We start from the raw sequence: 25,317 nt of genomic DNA on the forward strand, positions 1-25,317 counted from the left end.
GCTTCTCAGTGTTCAGGAGATTATGTCGCTTTAGTGATAGAATTTTCCCCTTTTATTTTATAGTCTGCATACTTGGCAACTAAGGTTAATCTCTGCTGATACCCATATTCCACAGACAGTGTAGCCTGCAGCTCCTTTCATATTCATCAAGGTTTATATTATCAAATATTCTAGGCAAGCAATGCATTTTCCTTTTGTTCTTTATAGAAATTTACTTTTAACATGAATAATTTTATAGAAGCCTTTTCTGCTGCATATTAGAATTGGGTTTGGTTCTCTGAAGTAATCATGACTGTATTCTTAATGATGCTCTATTGATAATTTAAATATATTAATTATGTTTTCAAAACTGTAAAATATGCAAACATTAGTAGAGTATCTTTTGCCTTTTCACAAATGTTTTTATTCCTTCAAAGTACAATATTGTTTCAGTTCAGCTTAGTATTTTTATGCAGTCATAGTTCCCATAACATAAAACATAAAATGCAATTACAAATGCAGACATTCAATAGGAAATATTTATTAGCATTTCTATAAAAGAGCTTCTAGGTCACATTAAAGTAAAGCCATACATGAGAGGACATATATGGCAGATGATGGGTGATGAAGATGCTTTCAGGAATGCAGCAACAGTATAATAGAAGTGTTGGATATATTTGAAATATCCTTCCTCTTGGAACTCTGTGTTTTCCTTGGGTTTGAATGCTATTTAAAGCAAACTTTGCTGAGATTCTGTGCAGGCTATTCAGATGGACTTTGAGGAACAGTTTAAAATTTAAACTTTCAAATTGAAAATAGTCATAAAGTGGTGAAGAAAACAGCATGCCACAAACTTTTAATAGTCAGTAGTTTTACAGAGCATCTTCACCAGCACACTACAGGAGAGGTCAGCCTTACTCTGGTTTCTATGTTTTTTTCACATTTGTTCTTTTTAATTAGTAGTGTTAAGATTAATTAGTAGTGTCTAAGTTCTTTTTGAACTTCTTGTTGAGCTTTCTTAATACACAGGACAATATTACTATTTTCATTTTACCAATGAGTTTCAGGGGCAGAAATATCAAATATTTTATTCAAGGAAATGCATGTTAGCAATGGAATCATATCACCTGAGTCTTTGTTATGTTTCCTGTGGAGCCTGTAAAAGTGACAAGTGACAAATCAGCCTGAAGACAGAGCTGAAAGATTTTCTCCTTTTTTCAAGGAGTGAAAGAAATTAAAATTCTTGAATAATCTATCACCTGATAGTTTGCTAATGAGATCTGAATAAATTGTTGGAGAAAAGAGGAACAAGTTACAAATGTTCTTACCAAAACCTAAAAGTGGGGATTGAATTCATAGGAAGATTTTGCAGAAAAAACACTTTTCCTAAAGATTGCACAGTTCACCATTTAAGTGTAGGTTGAGAAGATGTTCTAGTGGCATTTTGAGACAGATGATCAGGGGCATGGAGCTGTTATTAATTGTAAGGTCAACACCAAACTGGAATGGAGACCACTGGCATAGCTTCATTTGATCATTATTCTTACTTTTTTACCTTTTCCAGATACATGGATTCTTGATCTTGTAGCAAAGCTCTTAATTTTGTAAACCATTTAGTAGTCAATGGTGAAGAATTATTCTTTATTTTTTCTCTCTTTTTTGTTTTTCCATAAAATTATTATAAAGGAAAAAAAATGCAACAAACAGAATAATTTTCAGGGTTTGGGCAACATTTTTTGTTGGTGTTTGGGTTTTTTTAATCAGGAGCATTTTAGATGAGGCCTCAGGAAACTTGTAACTCACTTCATGTGTCTGTAGTCTGTATTGCTAAAGCTACTTTTAACCTTTCTTTATATAGCTGTCTGTACACTTAGGCATAGTTGTGATCAAGAGAACATCCTTGTGTCATGATGGACTTCCCCACAGGGCAGGCAAGATCTCCCAGGCCCTCTTGTGGGGGTGTCAGCTCTCCAATAAAGCATTTCTGTTTCTGACAGCATTCACTTCAATGTCAGCATTATTTTAATAATAAAATAACGTAACCCAGTCTATTTCATTATGTTTTCATATCTCATATTTTCATATCTTTCTATGTCAGCCCACCTCCTACTTAGTCTGGACTATATTGTACTTCTTAAAAATATCATCTGCCCTTTCTGTGGGTGCTAGTTCTTCTCCTTTGTCATAGATTTTCAGTTTACTTATTGATATTTTGAATGTAAATGGGTTGACATCACGGTATTCTGAAAGAAATTTTTCTTCACCTTTTGTGTGTGTGCTTGTGTTGTAGATTCCCATAGGTATAGGGGTTCACATCAATTAACTAACTTGGTTAACATCCTCTTTGGTCCAGGTTCTATGTCAATTTATACTCAATGAAACTGTATGTGTGCAAAATGCTAAGCCTATAACTAAGCCTTGTAGCATTTCTCTTCAGATCTCGTGCTAAATGTTTCCAGAACTGAATCTTGAACTTGCACAGTATTACCTTTGAAGAAGAAATTATAATATGACTACTTCTCAAATACCTAAACATAAGTGCTATTATAAGAATATGAAAACATTTTGCTGAAAATCTGGGGTCACCAATTACTGTCCCATGAAGTGTTCTGGGGAAAAACACCAACAACTTTTCCAGTATTTAAAGTATAGCTTGTGTTTTATTCTACTACCACCAGACAGTGAAATCAGCTTTGCAGTCTTCACAGTCTCCCCTGTACTTTCTTACAGAACAAAAGTGATGTTGTAGAGATACCAGTAAAATTTAATGTAATGCAATATAAAGGATTTATTTGAAAAACTCTAAGGTAGTCATTAGCAGAGGACGAAATTAGTTTTTAACATGTAGTGTAAAACAGGTTTTTGTGCTGTTTTGTTTGAAAATGCCAATGATTCTGTCCTTTGAGAGTACTTAAAAGCTATAGGAAATTTCAAGTCTTCTCTAGAAGGCACAATAGATATCACACAGTTGATGCATAAATATAGATTAATAGCAATATTAACTTTTAATTTCATAATATGGGTACTGTATTGTCTAAGATGTTTCTAATGGTTTGTAATTTAACTATGAGTGCTTGGATTGACTATTAAATGTACTTAGGAAAGGTTTAATGCACTTTTTAAATATACTATCAGCATGGAGCTAAGCACAAGAGAATTGTTCCAGGAGTTAATTCTCATTAACCCTTTCTGCCACCAGATGTGTTTCTATCCTATGTTGTATTTGATGTCTGTGTGCCATGGTGATTTAATAGATGTGCATTAGATATGGTATGAGACTCCAGCTTGCATGAGTTGCCTTGTGTATTTATATCAGTTTATAAGATACTCAAATTGTCTAAATAATTAAATATATTAACAATTTATTAACTATTTTTAATAGCAATTATATTTTGCAGTTTGTTGTTGCAAAGGTTCTGTTTTATTGGTAATCTTAATTTTGCAGTTTAAATAGGTACCTGATACAGTTTAAAAACATGGGAAATGTCATTATAATGACCTGGCCTATTAAACATATAATACACTTTTTATTCCATGCTCCAATCCTTGAATGTTTGGAGGAGACTGTTTTCAAATGTTTTAAGAAGACTTATTTTCTTACTTTGAAAAAACCCTGTTCTTACTGCAGCTGGTTTTAGAAGAAGCTTTCGTCTTAGCAGAAAAGATAAAAAAACAAACAAGTCCATGTATGAGTGCAAGAAGAGTGACCAGTATGATACAGCAGATATCCCAACCTATGAAGAAGTTGCAAAATATAGACGACAACCTAATGAGAAATACAGGCTTGTTGTTTTGGTTGGTAAGTTGTTTTCTTTATTTTTGACCTGGTAAAACAGAGACCTACTGATTAGCACAATGCTTACCAGAAAGTCATTTAGATTGGAAGGGATCTCAGGAGTTCACCTGGTCCAGCCTCCCACTGAGTGAGATCAGCACCAGGTTCTGAGCAGGTTGCTGATGGCAGCAGCTTTAGGAACCTGTATGCCCATCATGTCTTCCCTGTCTTATCTCACACCTCAGTAAAGAGGTGGTTTCCATCTTTTCAGTGAGTGAAAAGGGTGCTGGTGGGTCCCCCCAGGACATCTCTGCCCCAGGCCAGGCAAGCCCAGTTCCCTCAGTCTCTCTTGCAGGTCATGTGGTTCAGCTCCTGACCATCTTCGAGGCCCTCTGATGTCTTTGATCCAGTTTATCCAACAGTATTTCAGTGCAGGGCTTGTTGTGGACAGAGTATTCCTCACAAGGGACTGACAAGTGCTGAGTGAAGGGGAAGAATCATTCCCCTCTGTCCATGGGCCAGGCTCTTGCTGGTCCAGCCCAGTCTCCTGTTACCCTTCACTGCTGCCAGCGAGCACTTTGTCCTCACCAAATTTCACTAAGTTCTGACAGCCTATGCCTGGAGCTCTCTGGATGGAAGCCCTGCCCTTGAGCAAGTCACTTGTATCACCCATCTTGCCATGAGCAAGCTTTGTAAGGGCCCAGTCTGTGTCATTGGTATGTGAAACAGAGTGTGTCCCAGGGAACTCCCCTTATAATGAGTCACAGAGCACAGACCAATAACCCCTTCCCTTTGAACATGCTCCATTTTTCCACCTATTTATAGCCCACCTTTCAAACCAGGGCAACAGGACATCTCAACTTGCATATAAGGATGCTTCAGGAGATTGTGTTCAGAGCTTTCCTAAACCAAGGGGAGATGACATTAAAATACAGCTACCATGGTTACAAGTCTGAGTGTGGCAGTCAAGCTGTACTAAAACTCAAAAGAAGTATGTTGATATTCTACTCTTAGTGATCAATCAATATATCTTTGTGGGGAAAAAACCCCAAAAGAACAGAATAAATACCTGAGGTCAATGAAGACAGACAATGAAAGTGGAAAGAAACAAAACTGCCTACTGCATTAGAAAAAGTAAATGGACAACTGGTAAGAAAGGTGGATGCAATGTGGACCTCTGTAGTCCAAGGATGAATGCAAACATAGCTTCAGAGGACTCAACATATTATTCTTAGTCAGCTTTCTGTTCTTCTATTATCTGTCACTGCCATGGCTTCCTCACACCATTTATTGTATAGCCAAAATGCCTTGCTTTAGTCTCCAAAAAAGAGAGAAAGTGCATTATCTTAACCTTTTCAAGGGTAACAATTGGAGTACCAATGAGTAATAAGTAACCATCACTAGGAGTGAGCAATGTCTCATTGATTATTGTTTCCTTGGCAGTAACACATAGGCTGGTTCTTCATTAGTAAAATTTCCTCCATTCTGAAAGCAGCAGAGCAGAGAAATATGACCCTCTATCAGGGACTGTTAGGAACTGTTGAGTAGCTGTGTTTTTATATAGCTCATATCCAAGGGAACATTAAATTGAGTTTTTAATAAACAATTTTGTCACTCTCCAGCACTAAAAATCAGCCACCTACTAGTGTGATCACTGTGAGATTTTGGGTAATATACAACAAGTAATAACATGGTTGAGTTGATTTTACAGTTACATCAACAGAGTGTAGTGAAAAAGTGTGATAAGTAGACTTTTTATAACAAATTGCATATGTCTGATCTAAGGAATGCCTAGAGATTCCATTTGATTTTTGTTGTAATAAATCAAATGAAGAAAGAGTGCTTTTTCAGTAACAAAAGCAATTCAAAAATTTATTGCGGACTTCAGTAATTCTAATGTTTTTTCTCTGGATATTAAGAGCAGCTTAAGTCTGGCCAATGCCATAAAAATGTCTTGGGCAAAATGTGGAAAAAACTAGCAGAGCTAAGCAATACAGGTATAGTAGAAGCAAACATATTTTAAAAGCTTTTTGTGTGCCAGTAGCAGCATTCCTTATAATACATGAACTATAATTGGTATAGTAGTACTAGGAAAGAAAGGGAAATATAATTAATTTATAGCTGTAATTGGTGGAAGCACTAGATGTCTGTTGTGTTGAGCTAGGTCTAAATATATGATTTACTGTTTAAAAGGGGACATTTAGGTTTGGTTTTGCCTTCTTTTAGGGGGAGGGAATTTGACAACTTTAAAACAAATTTCACTTCATTTTGAATAGGTCTAGTCTAATTTAAAGAACATGAATCGCACACATAGTAATTTCAGTGCTCTGTTGTGTGTTACACACTACTCTCAGATTCAGCTCAATGTAGCAGTTTGTCAAGATTTTACCTTGCCTGCAAATCTAAGTTCATGAATAAAGCTCTGTAAATCCTAGGGGCTAATATGACATCATCTGAAGCAGTAATGATACAAATATTTTTGTATGCTTTTAATTGTTAGGATTGTGATGAGTCTGGTAAAAACAAAATTATCCAATATTATGTCATCAGTCTGCTTCTAGTAACTTACTGTTCCCAAGCTGCTAAGAAATCCTAAAGTCTTCCACCACAAATATTGCTTGCATCCTAAGCATTACATACCTCACAACCCAGACAAAGGTAGAATATTTTAATATGACTTGTATTATTTAGACACTAGAATTTTCATTTATATTAATGAGGGAAATACCCTGCTTACAAAGTCTTCTGCTCTGGTTAATTTTAAGGGCCAGAGTAGCATAAATTTTATTTCTTTAGTGTTAGAATGAATGTGCTACATGCAATAACTTTATCTGGCATAGTTTCAGCTAAGTCAGAGCTTTCTGAAGGGGCAGGACAAAGCAAAGTTGTCGGTAACAAGCCATGAGCACTTGTCCCCAGGAGCACACACTGTTCTGTGCATGCAGTGTGATCACTGGAGGTGTGCAGAGCCTTTCAGGTGCTGTGGTCCCCCATGGTGATGCCTCTGTCCAAAGTGGGCAGTGGTGGAAGCAAGGAACAGAGGCATGTAGCCATAAAGGAGAAGTTGTTACTGGTGTCTGACACGATGAGAAAAGCCTCTGTCTCTGAATGGCGCTGCCAGTACTTCCCACAAAGATGTGCTTCTGGTCACTACTGCAAGGAAAAGGAATCTGGGACTGAAAAAGCTCTCTATTTGTTGTATTGCTTAGATTTTGTTTTTTTTTAATCCATCACCTCTGGTTTTATCATGAAGGAGTTATGATGAGGCCAGGTCTATTTCAGAGCAAATTAGGATGAAATGAAAGGGCCGTTTAACTCTCCACCTCTCCTGACTTAGCTTTAACATGTTCAGTAGTGGCTTGCAGAGTTTTAATTGATTTACAGCAGTAGTACAGGAAAATGGCCTACCATGGCCATGCTATTCCAGTCAACTAACTGAACAATGCAGAAAGAGACCTATAATTGTTATCTGCTTTAAAACTTCCTGATTGAAGGCATGGAAAGGTCAGCAAGGTTCAGGAACAATTACATAGGATGTAGCACAGTGCCTAGCCTTGCCCTTGAGAACACCAGTATGAACTCACTGATCCTGCTTCAGTGAGCAGCACATCTCAAACTACACTCCCACTGCTTGTTAAAATGTACAGAAACACAAAATAATGAGGTTCTCTTTTCCTACCACACTGAGCTGCAGTCTGACATGCATGTGCAGTCATTGCATTGTAGTGTACTAGGAACTGAGCCACAGAGCCTCTCCCAGGGCAGGTCTCGTGCTGGGTTCTTGTGATCCCAGCAGGAATATTGTCATCTAACTCAGAAAATCTTTTCTGAAGGACCACTCTCCCTTTCTTTTCTTTCCAGAAGTCTGTTAGGAGCTCATTATGTGTCTGTGGGCGTAGAATGGCTGGTTGGCTCAACCCTCCCAAGACCTAAACTTAGTTTTTTCAGTTTTCTTCAGATGTGCCTGAGTCGTACAAAATTTAGTGCAAGTTTTAATGATTGGTAGTTTAATTCTGCAGATGTCTCTCAATAAAGTGAGGTAGGCACTGCAGTCCACTTGTGCAGGATTTGACCATTAACATGACTTAGCATGCAACAGCAAGCAGCACAAATGTTCCTTTAAAAAAGTAAGCAAAATATCTCTAAATCTGTCAGCATAACTGTAAATATTGCTGCCTGGGGTGATTTATAGTAAACCAAAACTACACTACAGACATGGATCCTGGATGCCTTATATTTGAGTATAAGAATCAGGGATATCCTTTTAAATCCTGAACACTTTATTCTCTTTTTGAGTTCAAATTGTGTTCAGATTCATAACTATTAGAAACTGGCATCTTTCTCTGCTGCATGAAAACAAAAAGAATATTTAGAAGGAAACTGTATATTAACTTGGGAGAGATAGTATAAAAATCTATATAATGAATGGATGGCTGTGCTGAGCTGGAATCAGACTTCAGTGTCCATATGCTACAGTTATGAGAACTCTGTGAAGACAGCACTGAAAAATAAGACTCTACACCTTTCAGTAGTTTAATTTAAAGATTATTTTAAAATGTTAATCTGAAAGGGGACACAGTAGTAATGAAGTTGTGATCTGGAAACAGAGTTAAGCTGTTTCCAAAGCATGTGTCACAGGAAGCGAAGCCGGGACTCGTTATATATGAATAGAGCTAAAAGCATGCTGTTGATTTGACAGCATGTAGACTAAGGAAATAATATTTGTGTGGATGTGATGGGAAATATTTCTTGCTTAAAAGTAATAGAATGATTTTTAAAAACTGAATTCCACTTGGTTTGGTTTACTTTGCTAGGATATAATAAGAGTTTTAATTACTTTTCCTATAAAAGTCCATATTTGCCTTAAAGAGCTAAACTCTTATAAAAAGGAAAAAAACTTAAATTATAACAAAAGTAATGCCATTATCTCCATAACACATTGCTGTCCTCTGCAGGAATGCACCAGTAGAGGCTGCTGTACACCATATTAAATAAACATTTATACATACTGATAGATTAATTTACAGGAAGGTCAGAGATGGAACTTGAAATGTAGTTGTGTGTTTAACTGATGTGAACACATAGAAACTTTAAATGTAGAAGCTCTGAGTCTACAGTAGAACCATAGTCTGGGGCTAGCAGCAAAGTAGCAAGCCCTTGCTTTTCATCATTATGTATTTCAACTCCAGACAGGGTGTAATGTCATTTTTACAGATACCTGTTTCACAGATACATTTTTTCAGTACCTGAAGGTACTGAAGCATCGGTCTGTTTTTGGACTCTCACTAGTAAGTAGTGGTTACAACACTGTTTCATTGAAATTTTTATTAGGGTTTGAACATTTTTACAATGTTTAAAATGTGTTTGTTAAGAAGCACTCCATATACACGTGTCCCTTTTACTAAATGTGCAGGAATTTTCCTTAAAACCACAGGTATTATCCTTGCATTATTTAGGCTATGGTTCCAATGACTCATTCTCCTTTGCCTTCTGCTGTTGATCTGGCTCTGTGGAAATGAAGGCTCTGCACTGTCAGAAATGTAAGAACATGCAGAGCTGAGCTCCCTTCACACACAGCAAGCACCATGGCCCTTTCACCACAGTGGGCAGGCAGGGCACAGAGGGCTCCTGGGGACAGGCAGCGAGTGCCTGTGGAGCCTTTGAGACCTCACAGGACGGAGTGCCCTCACAGAGACCGAAAGCACCACTGGAAAACAGCTAAGAATTAGGGACAACTCAAAAGCCAACAGGAACATCTTGCTCTGTTGCTTCTAGTGCAGCGCTACTCAAGTGGAGGTGGAGGAGACAGGTCAAAAAAATTCCATGCACTCTTTGTTTCTTCCTGCCATCCTCTTTCCAAGAGTGGTCTCTCTTTGGCAGTCGCATGAAGAAGGAAACATTTGCTTTGGACCAGTTCAGACAGCAGGCAGGAGACAAGCACAGTTTAAAAGAAAATCAATAACAAAGAAAGAAACCCAAACATCCCAAATGGGTTGTGACCTGGCAAGTACTGCCCTTCCTTCCTCCCTCCATGCAGTGCCACCCTCACGCAGTCGAAAGGTGGATGGTGACAGCTACAGGCAGCCAGGAGCTGGGCAGTGTTCCTGCCTGCAGCAGGGGCTGCAAGGAGCCGTGCTCCCAGGGCATGGCAAGGTGGCAGCAATTGTCCCCAGGGGCATCTGGAGCAGGTGAGGGATGCAGCAGCAGGAGGGAGTGAGGCCATGCTGAAACACCGAGTGCAGAGACTTTGGGGGCACTTTACACATGACAGCTGGCGTCCTCTAGTCTGCAAGCTGGGGGTATTCTGGCAAAATAAACAGCCAGAACCAGTTTTTGTTCTGGATAGATGCAGGTTGGCATGCAGGGGTTTGTAGCAGGGGTGAGATGGAGGGGGGTGCATGCTGAGGGTAATTGCTGCAGAAAAGAAAGTCAGCTTTGCTGGCAACTTATTTTCCCTGATATTTCCTCAGTAATAAAGTCAGAACAGAATAACAGCTAACTGCATCCCCTGAAATTTGTCAGCTCTGTATATACTAGGAGAGGCTGGAACCATGGGTGTTTCCAAATCCCTGACTAAAAGGCAGTAATGTCACAGCTACAGGCTATGTAGCCTTACCTTGGAGCATACTTGCACCTGAAGAGACAAGAGACAACTGGCTGTTGGGAAACAGGACAATTTTTTTTTCTTTCAGGTCCTGTAGGGGTTGGACTGAATGAACTTAAAAGGAAATTGCTAATCAGTGACACGCACCACTACGGGGTAACAGTGCCACGTAAGTAAAAATGCACTCCTATTCTCTAATGATATAATTGCATTATTAGCCTTTATTATTGTATTACCTTTAAGGTACTTGTAAATTTAGGTCTCTAAATGCATGCTTGGCATCCAAATTGCTTTTCTTATTTTTAAAAGTGCTGCTGCAGTTCTGCATTAAATAGCATTGATTTAACTGATAGAGCTTTTTGGCTCAGAGGTATTGCAGTACACTTTCAGTAGAAGTTTAGCATGATTGATGTCAGTGAGGTTTAGTAAATGAAACTCAGCTGAAGAACACCCTGGATTTGGCTGTAAAGCACTGAAATGTACTCTGTTACCAAGGCTTGCATTCAGCAAACTGGCCTTTATCTGTTAGGCTGAAAAATGAAGATTGATTATAAACAGTTTTATCCAGTGAATAAATTAATGAAATCCCTTTTATTAGCTTTAGAAGAGATGATCTGGGGAAGTTTTTTCCTCTTTCCTGTTTCTGACCAAGTAGTGTGATTTTTATAAAATTGAGTAACATTGTGTTTTATCAACTTCTACAATTCTTTACTGGATTTTCTTTAATATGAAGAACTCAACAGTTTTAGACTTTGATTTCTTGGTTTGCTTTCTACTTGTACCTTCTATAGGGAATCTTCACAAATATGGCTCCAACATTATGAATTTGGGAGATTCTGTCTCAGGTTTTTTGCAAGTGCAGATATTCTGTGAAGTGTATATATATGTATGAATGAATGTCCCAAGTAGAAAAATTAATGCATTTAGTTTGGCAGATCATTTCTTTTGCATATATTTGCTTCAACTGGATATTGAAGGCAACAATAACAAAAAATCTAGATGTTCCCAAAATATTTAATACATTGAAGTATATGCAATCATTTGCCCAAAAATATTTCTCTAAAAGTTGACAGTATTCATCAAGCTACCTTCTCTCCTTTCTCTTCCAAATTTGTGGTTATAAGTTAAAACAAACATGTAAAGGAATCCCTCTCCCTGAAATTCGGTAAGTCAGGACTTGGAGGGAGAGTGAAGTTCCTGTCTTGGAAATGTTCCTCATTGTGTCAGCCTAAAAGGAGTGATAGATCAAATGGCATTTAAGTCTCTGTTGCTGCAAGCAGGTTTTGTATGTCCATATGTGGTGAAGAATGCATGATGCTGTAATATTCAACTTGTTCAAAACAGGATGTTTTAATGGGTTCATTAATCATAAATGACAACCCCTCAAATATTATAAGCAAAACCCTTATACCTACTTGGGGGAGAGTAAGAAGTGCAAATAATACAAGGCTATTGAAAGAAAATGGAATTCCTATTTTTAGTCACAGGATAAAGAAAAGCACTAAAACATAAAGTTCACACCCTATTTTTTTATTACCATGCTTCACATACCATGGCTACAAGAGTTGTTAATGAACATAACATTTTATAAATCAGGATGGTGTGCTTTGTTTCCCTTTATGGTCTCGTATGCTAATAAGTTTAACAAGAGGCAAGGCTGGGGTAATTGTTATGGACTGCCGTACCTTTTATTATTCAGCTGTCCTCATTTTATTGGATTTTTCCACTAGTTAATAAAAAATGATAATCTGATACTTGTCCAATAGTTTTTTTCCGGATTTTCCTGCATGCATTTAAAACTCAATCCTGTCATGTGCTTGTGTGCTGCCTACTAGATCCAGAGCAGCCTTATGTGCTTCAGAAGTGAGGGAAGTGCTATGCTTAGTATTGCAGAAAGAGTCTGTGCTTTTCAGCTTTTCCTGAACTGGTTTGCATTATATTGTTTTGTGCATATTTTCCTTTTTTTTTTTTTTTATATGATGAAACTGCAGACACTACCCGTCCAAGGAGAAGCCAAGAAAGTGATGGTGTCGAATACATTTTCATTTCCAAGCACTTGTTTGAGACAGATGTACAGAATAACAAGTATGTTGAAGAGATTTTTAACTAGAACTGCAGTTAAAACAATGGTTTATTATAAAATGGGGCTGGTTGTTATTTTAGATAATAAGTCAAAGTGGATATAAGTTGCAGTGATTTGAAGATGTGTTAAAATTACATGTTGTTATATAAGCAGCTGGGGAAAAATATGGAATATGTGTAAACACAAGAGTTTCTAAGCTTACAAGTAGTTTCAGTACCTCAGCTCCTCAAGGAGACACTGAAATTATAGGTGCTTGGGATAGGGGAGCATTCTTTTAATAGAGCATCTTCTGTCATAGCACTAAAGCACTGCAGCTCTAGGGAAGGGGGCTGTGGAAGTGCTGCAGACGTGCCTGAGTCAATGTTTGCATAGTTCTGCTCTCTTTCAGGCCAGGCACTTCCTCTGCTTTTGAATTTAGAGATCTACAGTGAAGGCCCTGCCTGTACACCCTCCAGAAAATAAACTAAAATGAAGAGACAATGGTAGCATCGTGCTCTCCAGCAGCCTGTAAAATTCTGTCTGCCCCAGTTTCAGAGGGCAAAAGTGTATTAGACACAAAGCTGTGGGTTTTATTGAAACTTCAAACTGTGCTTTGCTTTTCTGGCAAATAGTGCTTGTACTTTTATAGCAAATAACCAGCCGCCTTGGTTCCACCAGCACCGTCATCACTCCTCCTCTTCTGAGACACAGAATTTGGATATTCTGTAGTGTGCAATGAAATTTCAGTAGTTTCTATTGTTTAGCTTATCCACTGTTTTATTGCATTGCATTAGTTCAGAAAAAGAGGTGATGGAAAACATTAGTGGGCTGTTGGACTACAGTGCTTTTTTCTCTTTAACTGTAATACAAGCAGGTGTTACTGATTTGAAAGCAGTAAAGTAGAAGATTTCTTAAAATTGACATGCTGAAGTACTTGACAGCATTTCCTTTATAAAACACGGTAGAACTCTCATGTAAAGTAAAATATTTTTGCTTCTGAATTAAATCTTATAAAGCATACTGCTAAGCTTTTTTTTCTGGAGAAAATGGAAATTATTTCAGTTGTTTTTACCTTCTGCCACAGGTTTATCGAGTATGGCGAGTATAAGAACAACTACTATGGAACAAGTTTAGACTCTGTTCGGTCAGTTCTAGCTAAAAACAAAGTTTGTTTGTTGGATGTGCAGCCTCATGTAAGTAAGCATGTCTTCTGTACTCTTGTACTTCCCCATATTGCATATTGGAATCCTGGTAAAAAATATTTCTCAAAAGGTGTGCTTTATCCCGCACTGAATGACTGTTGAGTGGCTTTTCTTGCTAGCTTTAGCTAAGCAAGGCTCTCTGAAAAGAGATAAATATACAGCCAGTAAATAAAGGAATTGGAAGCCTTGCAGCATAATACTTAAGATTTAATTACAGAATGCTCCTATATTTCCATTTATTTTTCTGTTAGTTTGGGCAACAGATTGTCTCTGAAACTGTAATTTCAGAATAGTTTTGAGTTATCACCAAGTCCAGCAATTCTCTCTCACATGTTTCACTAGGCTGTTCATGCCAAGGGTTTCCGTGCAGGATGGACATGAGTCAAGGAACGCACTAAATGTGATGTTGGCTGGATAATTGCTAAGAGTATTCCTCTCTAAACCATTTTTTTGTTCATTGACCTTGTCTTTCAACCCCGCTGAACAGCTCCACTGGAAATTTTGTTGCTCCTAATAACCACAGGGCTTCTAGGAGCTGGACTAGTTTGTTTAAACCCAGCCAGAGCATCTCTTCTCCAAAGGTGGCCAGTGTATGGTTGAACTTTTTCTCCTCCACTAAATACCTGCTCTTCTCCTCCATCCTCTCACTGCCAGTGGCACTGGAGAAAGAGTTTTCTTACCTTTCTGAAAATTCTCCTTAGATGAATCAATGCTGGTCAGCAGAGCAGGATGGCAGTAAATGAAAAATAACTGCCTAGAAATGCTTTATGGGTTTATTATGGTCAATAGGGAGTTTCTTTTATTACAGTAAATTCCATTGTGCAAAATAAACTAATTAATTAAAATCTTTCCTCTTCCCAGACAGTGAAACACTTGCGGACATATGAGTTTAAACCATTTGTTATATTTATAAAACCTCCATCACTTGACCGTTTGAGAGAAACCAGAAAAAATGCCAAGATTATTTCAAGTAAAGATGATAAGGGAACTGCAAAACCCTTTACTGTAAGTATAATTAGACATGGTAAATCAGGAGAACTTGTCAGGAGTTTTTTTGTAGCAGTTTACCTTGAAAATAAAGATGATCTCTGGTTCTTATTGACAGCACTTGTCAGGGCTTACATGAGCATCTTGCTGTTTCTCAACCTCTCTCACATTGCACATTTACTGTGGTGTTTTCATTGTTTGATGTGCTCATGGGTATTCACAGTTTCCATGCTCCTCTGACTTTATGTCAATAAAGAACCCCCACAGTGCAAGCATATCTTTATAAGAGATAATGCTGTGGATTTCCTTTAAAAAAATTGTACCTGGGCTTAGATGCTTCTGTTCAAATAAAAGGGGAGAATTTGTTTGTTTTGTCAACTGTATTAAGGGGTCTAAATTTAGAGGAAAATGCAAATATAAAGAACCAATTGAAAAATTAAATGGTCCTTTAATAAAAAGCCCATATTTGTGGATAAGAGAAATACAGGGTTTTTAAAATGTTATAGAAAAATGGAACATTGTAAGAAAGAAGAGATATCTAAGCAAGGAACAAATGCTGGTTTTTGTGAATAGTCAGAAAAAAAATAGCATTACCCAATATTAACGTACTTGCTTCCTTGTAATATAATGAAATCATATTTTAATTGAATCTACAGCAAAGTTGGTCATCATTAGATTGTTTATCTGTATTTACAGTGCGTGTCATTTTTCCTCATTCAGGTGTCACTTAAGATTTTTTAGGTTTTGTTTCCAAGTGAGTCACAGATATAGTCACAGACTGTATCTGTGTAAAATGTGCATTTCGAATAGTTTGGAAATTACATTCTGTAAGAAACCTTGGTTTGTGGTATATAAAAAGTAAGAGGAGTTTGTTCTTAAGAGCGACCTTCAGGCCATTGTTTAGTTAGGACAGGTTTCATCTCTCAAAGTCATTTAAACAAATTACTAAGATTTGTTTCCTCCCCAAACATGACACCCACTAAGCCAGATCGAACAAGGCATGGAATGATTACTCCTACCAAGCTCTTAAAAGGGCTGTGCTGTAAGTGCTAATAGCAAGCTGAGATTAACATAATGAAACTTTAAATGTATCATCAAAGTAAACAGCTAGAAACATTTTCCGCTGGTGCTGCTAAAAGAAAATGTCTCCATAATTACGGTGCAGTGACTAATTGTGTCACTACAAAGGCAGAGATGAAAGAATTGCCTGTTAAGCTGAGTCAACTCATCAGAATACTCTCTGAGATCACTTGTAATGGTAATCTCTATTTTTTTTTTTTTAATTAGAGGTAAGTTTCCATCTCCTGATGAGATAAGAAATAAGCAATTATATCATGTTTAATATGGAAAGTGTTTGTGCAGGGTTGTTATGGACTGGCTATGCACTGATCTTTATTGCACTGCTCTTACTAGGAAGAAGATTTTCACGAAATGATTAAATCTGCCCACGTGATGGAGAGCCAGTATGGCCACCTTTTTGACAAGGTGATAGTCAACGATGACCTTGCTACAGCTTACAGTGAGCTTAAAACAACTTTTGACAGACTGGAGACCGAGACCTTCTGGGTTCCTGTCAGCTGGCTACACTCATAGCAACGTTTTAGGCAGACAAAACCTCTGCTGTTGTATCAACATCTAAACTTTGGGCATGGTTAAGCTTTTACTTGATGGCTACTTTCTTGGGAGGAGGGATTTCAGCTCTTCTGAGCAGCAGGTATACTCTTCATGCACTTGGAACTGGTCTTGTTTTCCTGGGTCTTCAATTCTGCTGCCCACGGTTTGGGGCAGAACAGTCAGATTAAACCAGAGATTTACTGTGCTCCGTAAAGTGAGTAATAATAGTGTAGCAAAACTGCCAAACACCTCTTTATCATCATCTGTGTGTCTCCAAGGTGAGTGTTTTTAACACAGAGCTTGCAGAAGATACAAATTGATGCTGGAGATCAGCACTTCAGTGGTTTTAAGCATAACTGTTCCCATACAAGAGCACATCAGCACTTGGAAGTTATTGCCCTTTCAGTGTTTGAGAGAACTGAAACAGGCAAAAGAGACCAACATTTTTATGAGGAAGACACCATAGTTTTAATTATGTATCAATGTGTTTTTACTTTTCTAGATGTGAACCTTGTCTTACATGTACAGACTGATTTAAATATTCTTTTGCAATTAACATAATCATGGAAAGAAAGATGTATTCAGTGAAACACTCAGCTGTGAGCATGCATGGATTGAAAGTATTTTCAGGCATGCTCTGTGGCAAAACAAAGAAAAGTCATGGGAATAATTATTTAAATAGGAAAAAATGTGGGTTAGTGTGTATATAACTTCAAAGTCTTTGGGATTAAACTTCTGTAAAATCAGTGGCAAAGTGATGTGAATAGCAACAAAGTAGAGAATAATTTTTCCCCCTTTAAATTGGTTTAAAATATTTTTGGCACACTTTAGAACAATTTTCCCATCAGAAATTTTCAAACAATGAAGAAACCTTGGGCATCTGAGAAACAGTTGAAAGAGATCAATTCTTTTATTGTTGAGTATGTACTGATACTTTTTAGTAGAGTGACATGTATTTTGTCTCCACTCAAAAATAAATTAATGCTGTGCAGTTCACTGTAAAAAACATCCTTGTCACTGGAAACAAGACAGTTGGAAACCCCATTTTAAGATTTGATGTGTCAGTGTTAAGCAAATGTATATTAGAGGAATGTATTTTTAATATAGATAATTTGGTATTTTTCTTTATTTACTACTGAAATGCAGGAAATGAGTACAGATGTAAAGACCAAGTAACACCTGTGTGTTGTGTTGTGAATATGTCTTGTAAGTACAGAATGTCTATAGGAACTTGCTGACTTTAGATCATCCCATCTGTGGCATTCAAACAGGAAACCATTATTTCATGTTAATCTGTAAAGAGAATATAGTGCTCTTGTTTAAAGAAAAAAGAATTTAGTGAAACTTTATATATTTATGAAAGGGTTGAAAAGGGATGTTAAGTTTTTAAATTTCTTGTCAATGTGATCATTTATTAAAGAGATTACTAGTCTGTAATTTGAAACAGTCTCTGTAAATGGAGCTCAACATTCCATGTAAATATTTTATTTCAGTTCATATGCTGATAAAGCCATGAGGTTTTGCAGTTTTATTCTAAATGTGTATTTAATGTGTGGGCCATTGCATTTGGCTTAGAGTCTTATAAAACAAATGAAATACAAGAAACAACAGCAGAATCCCTGGGAGTCTGGAAAAGTTTATGCAAGAATTACAGATGTACTGAGTCCCAGTATGAGCAGATGCTCTGCTTGAACAGCTCTACTGTAACTTCTGTCAAATTTCACCATTTTCCTGGTGGACTTAAACTTTTTTTGTAACATAAATAGGAATTAAATTAATTGCATAGAGATTATCTTAGTTGAGAAAACATGTTCTATTTTTTTTTTAAATCACTGAAAATCAAACTATTTATCAGGGGATATGGAATTCAGCAGGTCAGTTTGCCTTTTTCTGTGAGATGCCAAGTGACTTCATCATATCTAGAAATGGAGAGGACCCTTGGCATCTCTCAGGATGTGGCCATTTCCAACAGGAGGGACTTTAGTCCTCACTAAAACACTATTGGCATTGCTCCTAACTCAGGCTGTCTTGGAACATTGGGGTACAGTCAACGCTTGCATAAGGGACCTGCTTTTCTCTTTGTGAAGTAGATGCTAGAATAATCTGCAAACTCCTTGGCAGGGACAGTTCTGGCTGTCCTGCAGGCTGTTTTTCCTGTCTTTTTGAAGCTGATTTATTTCCCATTACTGGGTCGGTGTGGTCTGGGAGGATCTGGAGCACAGCTCAGCTGTCCTGGGCAGCTCCCAGAGCCACCGACCCTCTGATCCCAGCACATCCTGGCAGGAGGCTCCCACAGCCATGGCTGCCTGCCCCCTCTGAGCCAGGAGCCAGTTCCTGAATGGGAACACCTGCAGAAGAAAGGGAATCTCAAAAACATAGAGCCAACCAGCAGAGTAAAACGTGCACAGTCTGTGACGAGTCAGAAACGGTTTTAATTACATTACTAAATTGCTCTTTAAAAATCAACGTTATTGCATTATTTAGCTTCAAAAGCTAAAAATTAAAGCCCTCCATGAGGCAGGCAGAGATGACAGTAGGTTTAGGCAGAAAAAATATCTTAGTCAAACAGTTTCAACAGGACAGGAGCCTGCTTACCATGATGGATCCTGAGCTGTGCTGAACTGTTCTGGGATACCAAGGGGAACAGGGGGGTGGATTGTTCCTTTGACTTAAGAATTTGGGAATGAAGACAACTAAACATGTTTCCAATATTCCACATATTCAAGTTGTGCTGTGTGGGTTTTTAGAGAAATGTATGTTTTGACAGTCAAGTCCAGATGTTTTTATTGTGTTCTAGCTGTTTGCTGTAGTCAAACAAAGGGTAGTGTTTTTTAATATTGTACCAAACTCTATACTTGAATTCACCATCAGGTCCTTGGTTGATGTCTTACCTGAAATCTGATCTTACCTTCTTATGCAAAACAATAAATTATTGATATACCACTGAAGGTGGGTTTTTTTCTTTATTGAAAATTGCTCCATAACATATCATAGACTCATAGAATGGTTTGTGTGGGAAGGGACCTCAAAGATCACCTTGTTCCAACACCCCTGGCATTGTCAGGAACACTTTCACTAGACCAGGTCACTCAAGCCCCATCCAACCTGGCCTTGAACACTGCCAGGGATGGGGCATCCATGGCATCTCTGGACAACCTGTTTCACTGTCTTACCTCCCTCACAGTAACAAATTTCTTCCTAATACCTAATCTAAACCCACCATCCTTCAGTTTAAGGCCATTTCTCCTTGTTCTATTGCTACATTGACTTGTAAAAGTCCCTCTCCAGCTCTCTTGTAGCACCTTTAGGTACTGGAAGGTGCTGTAAGGTCTCCTCAGAGCTCCTCTCTTCTCCAGGATGAACAAAATTACTTCAAAAGGTGAAATGCCTGAATAGTAATTTATTTCATGGGACTCTATTAACTTTAATGCTCCAATTATCTTAAATGGAAAAACAAAGCACCCCAGAACAAGGATAACAACTCTTAGTGTTTCATTTCCATTGCCAAACTCTTCTTCAGAACCGATGTTTATCCTTTCCTGTAGCCCACCCATAATAAACCATTTTTCTTTCTGAGGGGAAAAGCTTACATCAGTGGGTCAAACTGAAATACCAGCTTGTCTGGGCTTGCAGAGTCTCAGTGTTATCCAGGTTGTTGGCTCGGAGTGTTTCACAAAACACATAAACTTCTAGGCCACGCACAAGTCCCATGGGAAGTTGTGCTCATTTGTAGGACTCAAAGAAAGTAATGCTTGAACTCAGTTACTTTTTGCATTGTGTTATACCTTTTCCAGGAAAAAAAATAAAGTAGCCTAACACATACTAGGATTAGAGAGAAGGCTTTTAAAGCACCTTCTGTTTTGTTTCAGTGCACTGTTCTGCATTTCCCACATGTACTTCTGTTCAGGTTTCTACTGCGTGCGGAGAATTTTTTCTTCAATAAAGCTCATATTTAGCTTTTGTGAGATTGTTTCAAAGGATGAATAGTTTCTTCAGAGGTTTGAAATTGAACTTGATCTAGTCTATTTTTGCTACTGCTCTCTCTATAGTCATTTCCCCACAGGATGAAGAGTTTTCTGTATATCAATGCTTGAAGTGATTTGTACTTGAAATTTGCCCTAGATCCTTCTGCTCTCAGAGTCATTATGTATTTATCATATATTACCATGATTAATGTATGATACCAAGCATTCAACAGAAAAATGTCTGAACACAAAATTAAAGGGAGACTGTAGGTGTATTTGTTGTCTAAGAATTCTAGTGCTAGATAACAGTTAAAGGTTTCAGCAGAAAAACACACAAGAACATTTGGAAACAGTTAAAGTCTGGTCTTAAATTTTGTGTTATGTTAAATGGCAGTACAAATGAGAGACTTTGGAGTTCTAGACAGCTGGAGACTTTTCCCCTCTTGATATCTGTGTCTGAAATACAAGTTGGATATTTGGAAGACTCTGTGGAATGATTTTACATCTCTATTGTAAAATAGTATGGTATTTTCTGTAGCTGAAATCCAACATTTGAACAAAGAGGGTAAATATGCGTGATTATTGAGACTCTGTTTTGTTTCTGTTTCAGTTGTACACTTACATCTCTTTAAACCAATTTTTGAGGACTCAGTGGCAGAAGCTGTCAGCTACACATTTCAATATGTGGAGAAAAATATCCTCAGAATTTCCAAGAGGGTTCAAATGGCTCAAACAGTATCTGAAAATTTGTTGATAAGAAATAGAGAAAATTAGGTCACAATTTCTTTTGTAATTAGATTTTTTTTCAGTAGCTATATTAATATTCAGAACTTGAATATGCTAAAAAAACCCAGAAGGCATCCAATAATTTTAAAATGAAATTTAGATTTGTGTTTTAACAAAGATATTACAAACTTTCTATAGGATTATACACAGGCTCATAAAAATTTGGGTATGTGTTTTAAAGGGAGGGTCTGTGGGTATGGCAGAGATGAACCAAGAATGTTACAAATGCAAATACTGCCCTGAAAATGCATCTTGGGTTTCATAAACCACTGAACAGGAGGTCAGAGACCTGGCTGCAAATGTGCTGCGGTTTCTGTTCCTTCCTTGGTAAATACAAATAAGCACCAGTAAATCTTCATTGGTAAACAAAGCTAAAATTGTCCAAATTATGGAGCTGAAATGTAGTATTCAGAAGGAGGAGTACTCTAGGTCCTGGTGGCCAAAATGCTGCTTTACTTCTAAAGTCATTAACTTTTGCAACAAGAGTACAGCAATCACAGCTTTAACTCAAAATTACCAAACTGCAAGTCATTGGCAATTTCATTCTTTGATTTCCTCTTCACCCTTGCACAGTTTCAATTTAGTAATCCAGTTATATAAGGAAGGGAGAAGGGACAATTAACCGATCTTGAAAAGCAGACATCAAAAATTTGATACAAGGACATTTATTACCTCCTTCCCAGTGGACACAGGGGTGGTGTGTTCCTGAAGCAGAAGTGAAGAGCTAGTGTTTTTTCCAGATGGAGAACCCCTGAGCAGTGTTTTGTCCCATGAAAACAGACCTGCTCTGAGAGGTCCCTTTGGCCTGTTTGATGCATGAGAGCAGCGTGTGGTAAAAAAGACCAGGAGCAGTTGTAAATTTGATGCAGCCAGTGTTGGCTTCAGGGGTTCTTGTTTAAGGCAATGGCCATTGGCGTCAGTCCTTGTTTTCTGTGGGACCTGTGGACGTTTCCAGGTGTGTCCTCTCCCTTTTCTAGACTTCCATTACTGGCTTGTTTTTAAGCAACTACAATTCCCTAAGATTGGTCTAAACCTCGGGCAGTGGGAGTAGTCATGTTTGGCAATCAAGGCTGACGTTCATGGTGGGGCAGTTGCCCAGATGTGAGCATGGGTTGAGGCCACTCCAGAGAGCTTTGCCTGCCCTGGATGGTTTATACTGCCCACTAAATGTACTGAGATGCAGCATCTGGAGCCCTACTCTCAAAACCAGGCTGGACTGTGTTAGTCACCAAATGAACATGGAACAAAGACATGGTCCCAGACTCAAAGGAGCTCACTAAAAGAAGTGGGAGAGATGACAGAGCAGTGGGAAGGAGATGCACTGGAAACAGCTCTTCCTACCAGCTGGCACAGAGGCAGTGCTGGCCCGAGGGGGCTGTCAGATCCAGGATTCCGCATCTCCTCACAGGAGGATCAGTGCTGGAGTTCCCAGGCTGGGCTTCACCCATGCTGGGCAGCGCCCAGGCACAGCTGAGGGCTCACAAACGCCTGACTCTGGCAGCCCAGCAGCCAGCCTGACTGCAGGAGGGAATCAGCCGTGTGCATGAGCTGTGTCTGTCCTTCCTGCAGAGCCAGGACAGCAGCGCTGCTCTTGGCCCATTTCCCTGCCTGGTGCCAGTGGAGGCAGGAATGCTCCAATTCCTCTGTGCACTCCTGGCCACTACTGACTGTAAGGCACAAAAGGAGTTTTCTTGTTTGGTTGTGTTTTTTTCATTGTTGTTGAAAACTGGCTTGAAAGCTTTGTTATTATTGGTGTTATCTGGACAGTATGAAGGAGCAGCCTCTCTTATAGCCCCTGCTGGGTTATTATTCCAGATGTTTTTCTTTACACAGCTGTTAAGCAGGAAGTAGAACCAAAACCAAAGATTGATTTGAACCATTGTTTTGTCAAAAACCAGAACTGAACCTGAATTATTGTCTTCTCTTGACTTCATTGAATTCAGATCATCATTGGCCACAGCTGGATTCAACCCCAGCTCAAACCACACTGAAAAAAGCATTGAGCCTGACCACACTTTTGAGTAGGTGAGATTTTGAAGGCCAAGAGCCTGCATCTTGTCATGAGTGCAGCTGATGTTACCTTCAAGCCAACAGCAGCTTTTACTGAGTGCACATGTGTGCACGTGTACATATTGTTATGTATTTATCAAGCGCTTTAGTCTACACCAGTTTATTTTAATGAAAAACGCAGGTTTATATTGCATAATTGGAAGATTAAGGGCAGGCTAAAGAAAGAACTTTACTTATAGAATACCGAAGTTTTAGCAAATAGCTGTATAGTTTTACTCCAGCAGGACTCAGTCATCCCAGGAAACTCAGAATTTTACATTTCATATATATTGGTTTGCCCCTATTTTCTGAAAGTCAAAAGAACTTGATTGAATGCAGACTACAAACTTGTTCACTACAAACCTAGTTAAACATGAAATCTTGTGGGATTAGCTTAATTGTTCCTTAAATAAAAAAGCTACTTTGTACACTGACTACGATTTTCTGCTTGCCAGCTAAAGAAACATGAACCTGTCCAGAGACACAGGGATTTGTCTGCGTAGGAGTATCCCTGGGCCAACTGTCTTGCCTTTTGTGCGATATTGTGGTGTAAAACATCACTCCACTGGTTTCATTTTACAGAAAATAGTCTCTGTGGTGGTGCCCTGTGGGAACTGAAGGATCAAATTCTATTTTCCCCTCACAAATCCAGCTCCATTCATGCCCCGCTCCTGACACGGCGCTCCCCGTGAGCGAGCGTCAGCCAGCGCGTGGGCTCGGGGGAGGCTGCGGCACGGCAGGGCAGATGCAGGGAAGCTGCTCCAAGCAAAGCAGGAGGTGCCACTCTTTGCCACGGGAGAGGCTGCCATAGGTAACACCACGGTGTTTGAAACGAGGGATGGTATCCCTGATAAGATTACACAGTGACTAAGTAAATGAGGGAAATATTTTATTATTCAAATTTTAATTTTCAGAGGATTATGTGACACTTCTGATTTACAGATATTGTTACTTTGACTGCAAAGTCTTCTGTTTTTCTTTGGCTTCCCTACTGCCTCCTTGAAAGCAGGGGCTGCTGTAATTAAAGACTTTATTTGTTATATAAATGTAACCATAAAACATGTGGAGTTCCTATCTTCCAGAGCTACCAGACCAAGCAAATAAAGACAAAATTTCTGCAAGTGTTCTCAAGTGACCTATTCTGTTTAATCTCGTTTCCTTTCTTCCTAACCAGTCTTCTCAAAAACCTCTCTATGTCAGGGGCCAATAGTTTAACAAAGGCAATGTGAAGCAGAAAGGAGAGGCTGGCCAGGAACCACTGGAAGGGAGAAGCTGGGACACTGCTGGACTCTGAACACTGGAAAGTCTCCAAGTCTGCACAAAAATGAGCAATCTATGGGTGAAAACAGCATGGGAAGGTAATTTGAGCAACAGGGTGTCATTCACTCCCTCTTCACTACCAGAAGGAGCCATCACCACCCCTGGGCCTCACTTCCCCACATTTAGCAGGGAGCTGTTGTGTTATCCCTGTGTCAGGTAACAGATTCCAGTGTGTAGTCCTTGACCACCTCATGGCAGACTCTGCATGTGCTTCCCCTTCATGGTGTCACTGAATGTAGCTCTTGAATTTGTGATTTCCAGAAATCATCTTCTGAAAGTGGTATTAAAAGCTGCCTACACTTGAGAGTCTGCTGGAGTCCAGCAGGTGTGGGTGCAGTGTCTGTGTTGCTGACAAGGTGGTTGCACATTTAATCCTGAGTCTCCTTCATGTTTACCTACTTTGTACCAGAGGGGTGGTGGTGGCTGGTGTTAACTCTTCTGCCACTGGCAGAATGTGGTGCCTTTATACATTTGGTGTTTGTTATTGCCCCTGCAATCACATTTAAGTGCCCCCAGTGAGACACTCATGCTCAGATTTTCTGCAGGAACTTCTGGGTCACTCTCAGTACACTAATTTGTCTGTCACAAAGTGTAAGTGGAAGACACAAGAGGCCAGATTCAAAATCTGAGTGAGCTCTGCAGGGAGCCAGTGCTACTGCTCTGCTCCCCTCTCAGCTCCACTTACAGCAGTGGTAACTTGGCTTGGGCTCATGAGCGTCAGGTAAAATCCTTATGGGTCCTCATGGTTCCAGTGCTCAGGATTGATGATTCTTTCTTTTAGCATCTTGTGAATAACTTAGAATTTTTCATGCTAATGCAACTCCCTCTCTTCCTGGTAAATTGCCTCATTTTGTGCTATTGGAAAGTGCTTAGTCTGGATTGCTTCACTGTGAGTACCTAATGGCTGCTGCTGCTTTCTCTATCATGTGCTTGGGACAAGGGTGAAATATCAGCAGAGAGCTGACACCACCTCA

General features: G+C 38.8%; 1 protein-coding gene across 5 annotated transcripts in view; it reads left to right on the forward strand.

The window, feature by feature from the left end:
• Positions 1 to 19,171, forward strand: part of MPP7 (MAGUK p55 scaffold protein 7) — a 145,675-nt gene extending 126,504 nt beyond the window's left edge. For all 5 annotated transcript variants that reach the window (XM_064704046.1, XM_064704045.1, XM_064704049.1 and 2 more), the window contains 6 exons: positions 3,608 to 3,778; positions 10,447 to 10,527; positions 12,350 to 12,443; positions 13,505 to 13,613; positions 14,484 to 14,627; positions 16,023 to 19,171. In XM_064704046.1, the coding sequence (XP_064560116.1) occupies positions 3,608 to 3,778; positions 10,447 to 10,527; positions 12,350 to 12,443; positions 13,505 to 13,613; positions 14,484 to 14,627; positions 16,023 to 16,202 (779 nt within the window). In that variant the 3' untranslated portion in view covers positions 16,203 to 19,171. The remainder of the gene's footprint in view (positions 1 to 3,607; positions 3,779 to 10,446; positions 10,528 to 12,349; positions 12,444 to 13,504; positions 13,614 to 14,483; positions 14,628 to 16,022) is intronic.
• The last annotated feature ends 6,146 nt before the right edge of the window (positions 19,172 to 25,317 follow it).

The sequence above is a fragment of the Zonotrichia leucophrys genome, chromosome 2 (genome assembly GCF_028769735.1).
Source record: "Zonotrichia leucophrys gambelii isolate GWCS_2022_RI chromosome 2, RI_Zleu_2.0, whole genome shotgun sequence".
In the NCBI taxonomy this organism is placed as follows: Eukaryota; Metazoa; Chordata; class Aves; order Passeriformes; family Passerellidae; genus Zonotrichia; species Zonotrichia leucophrys.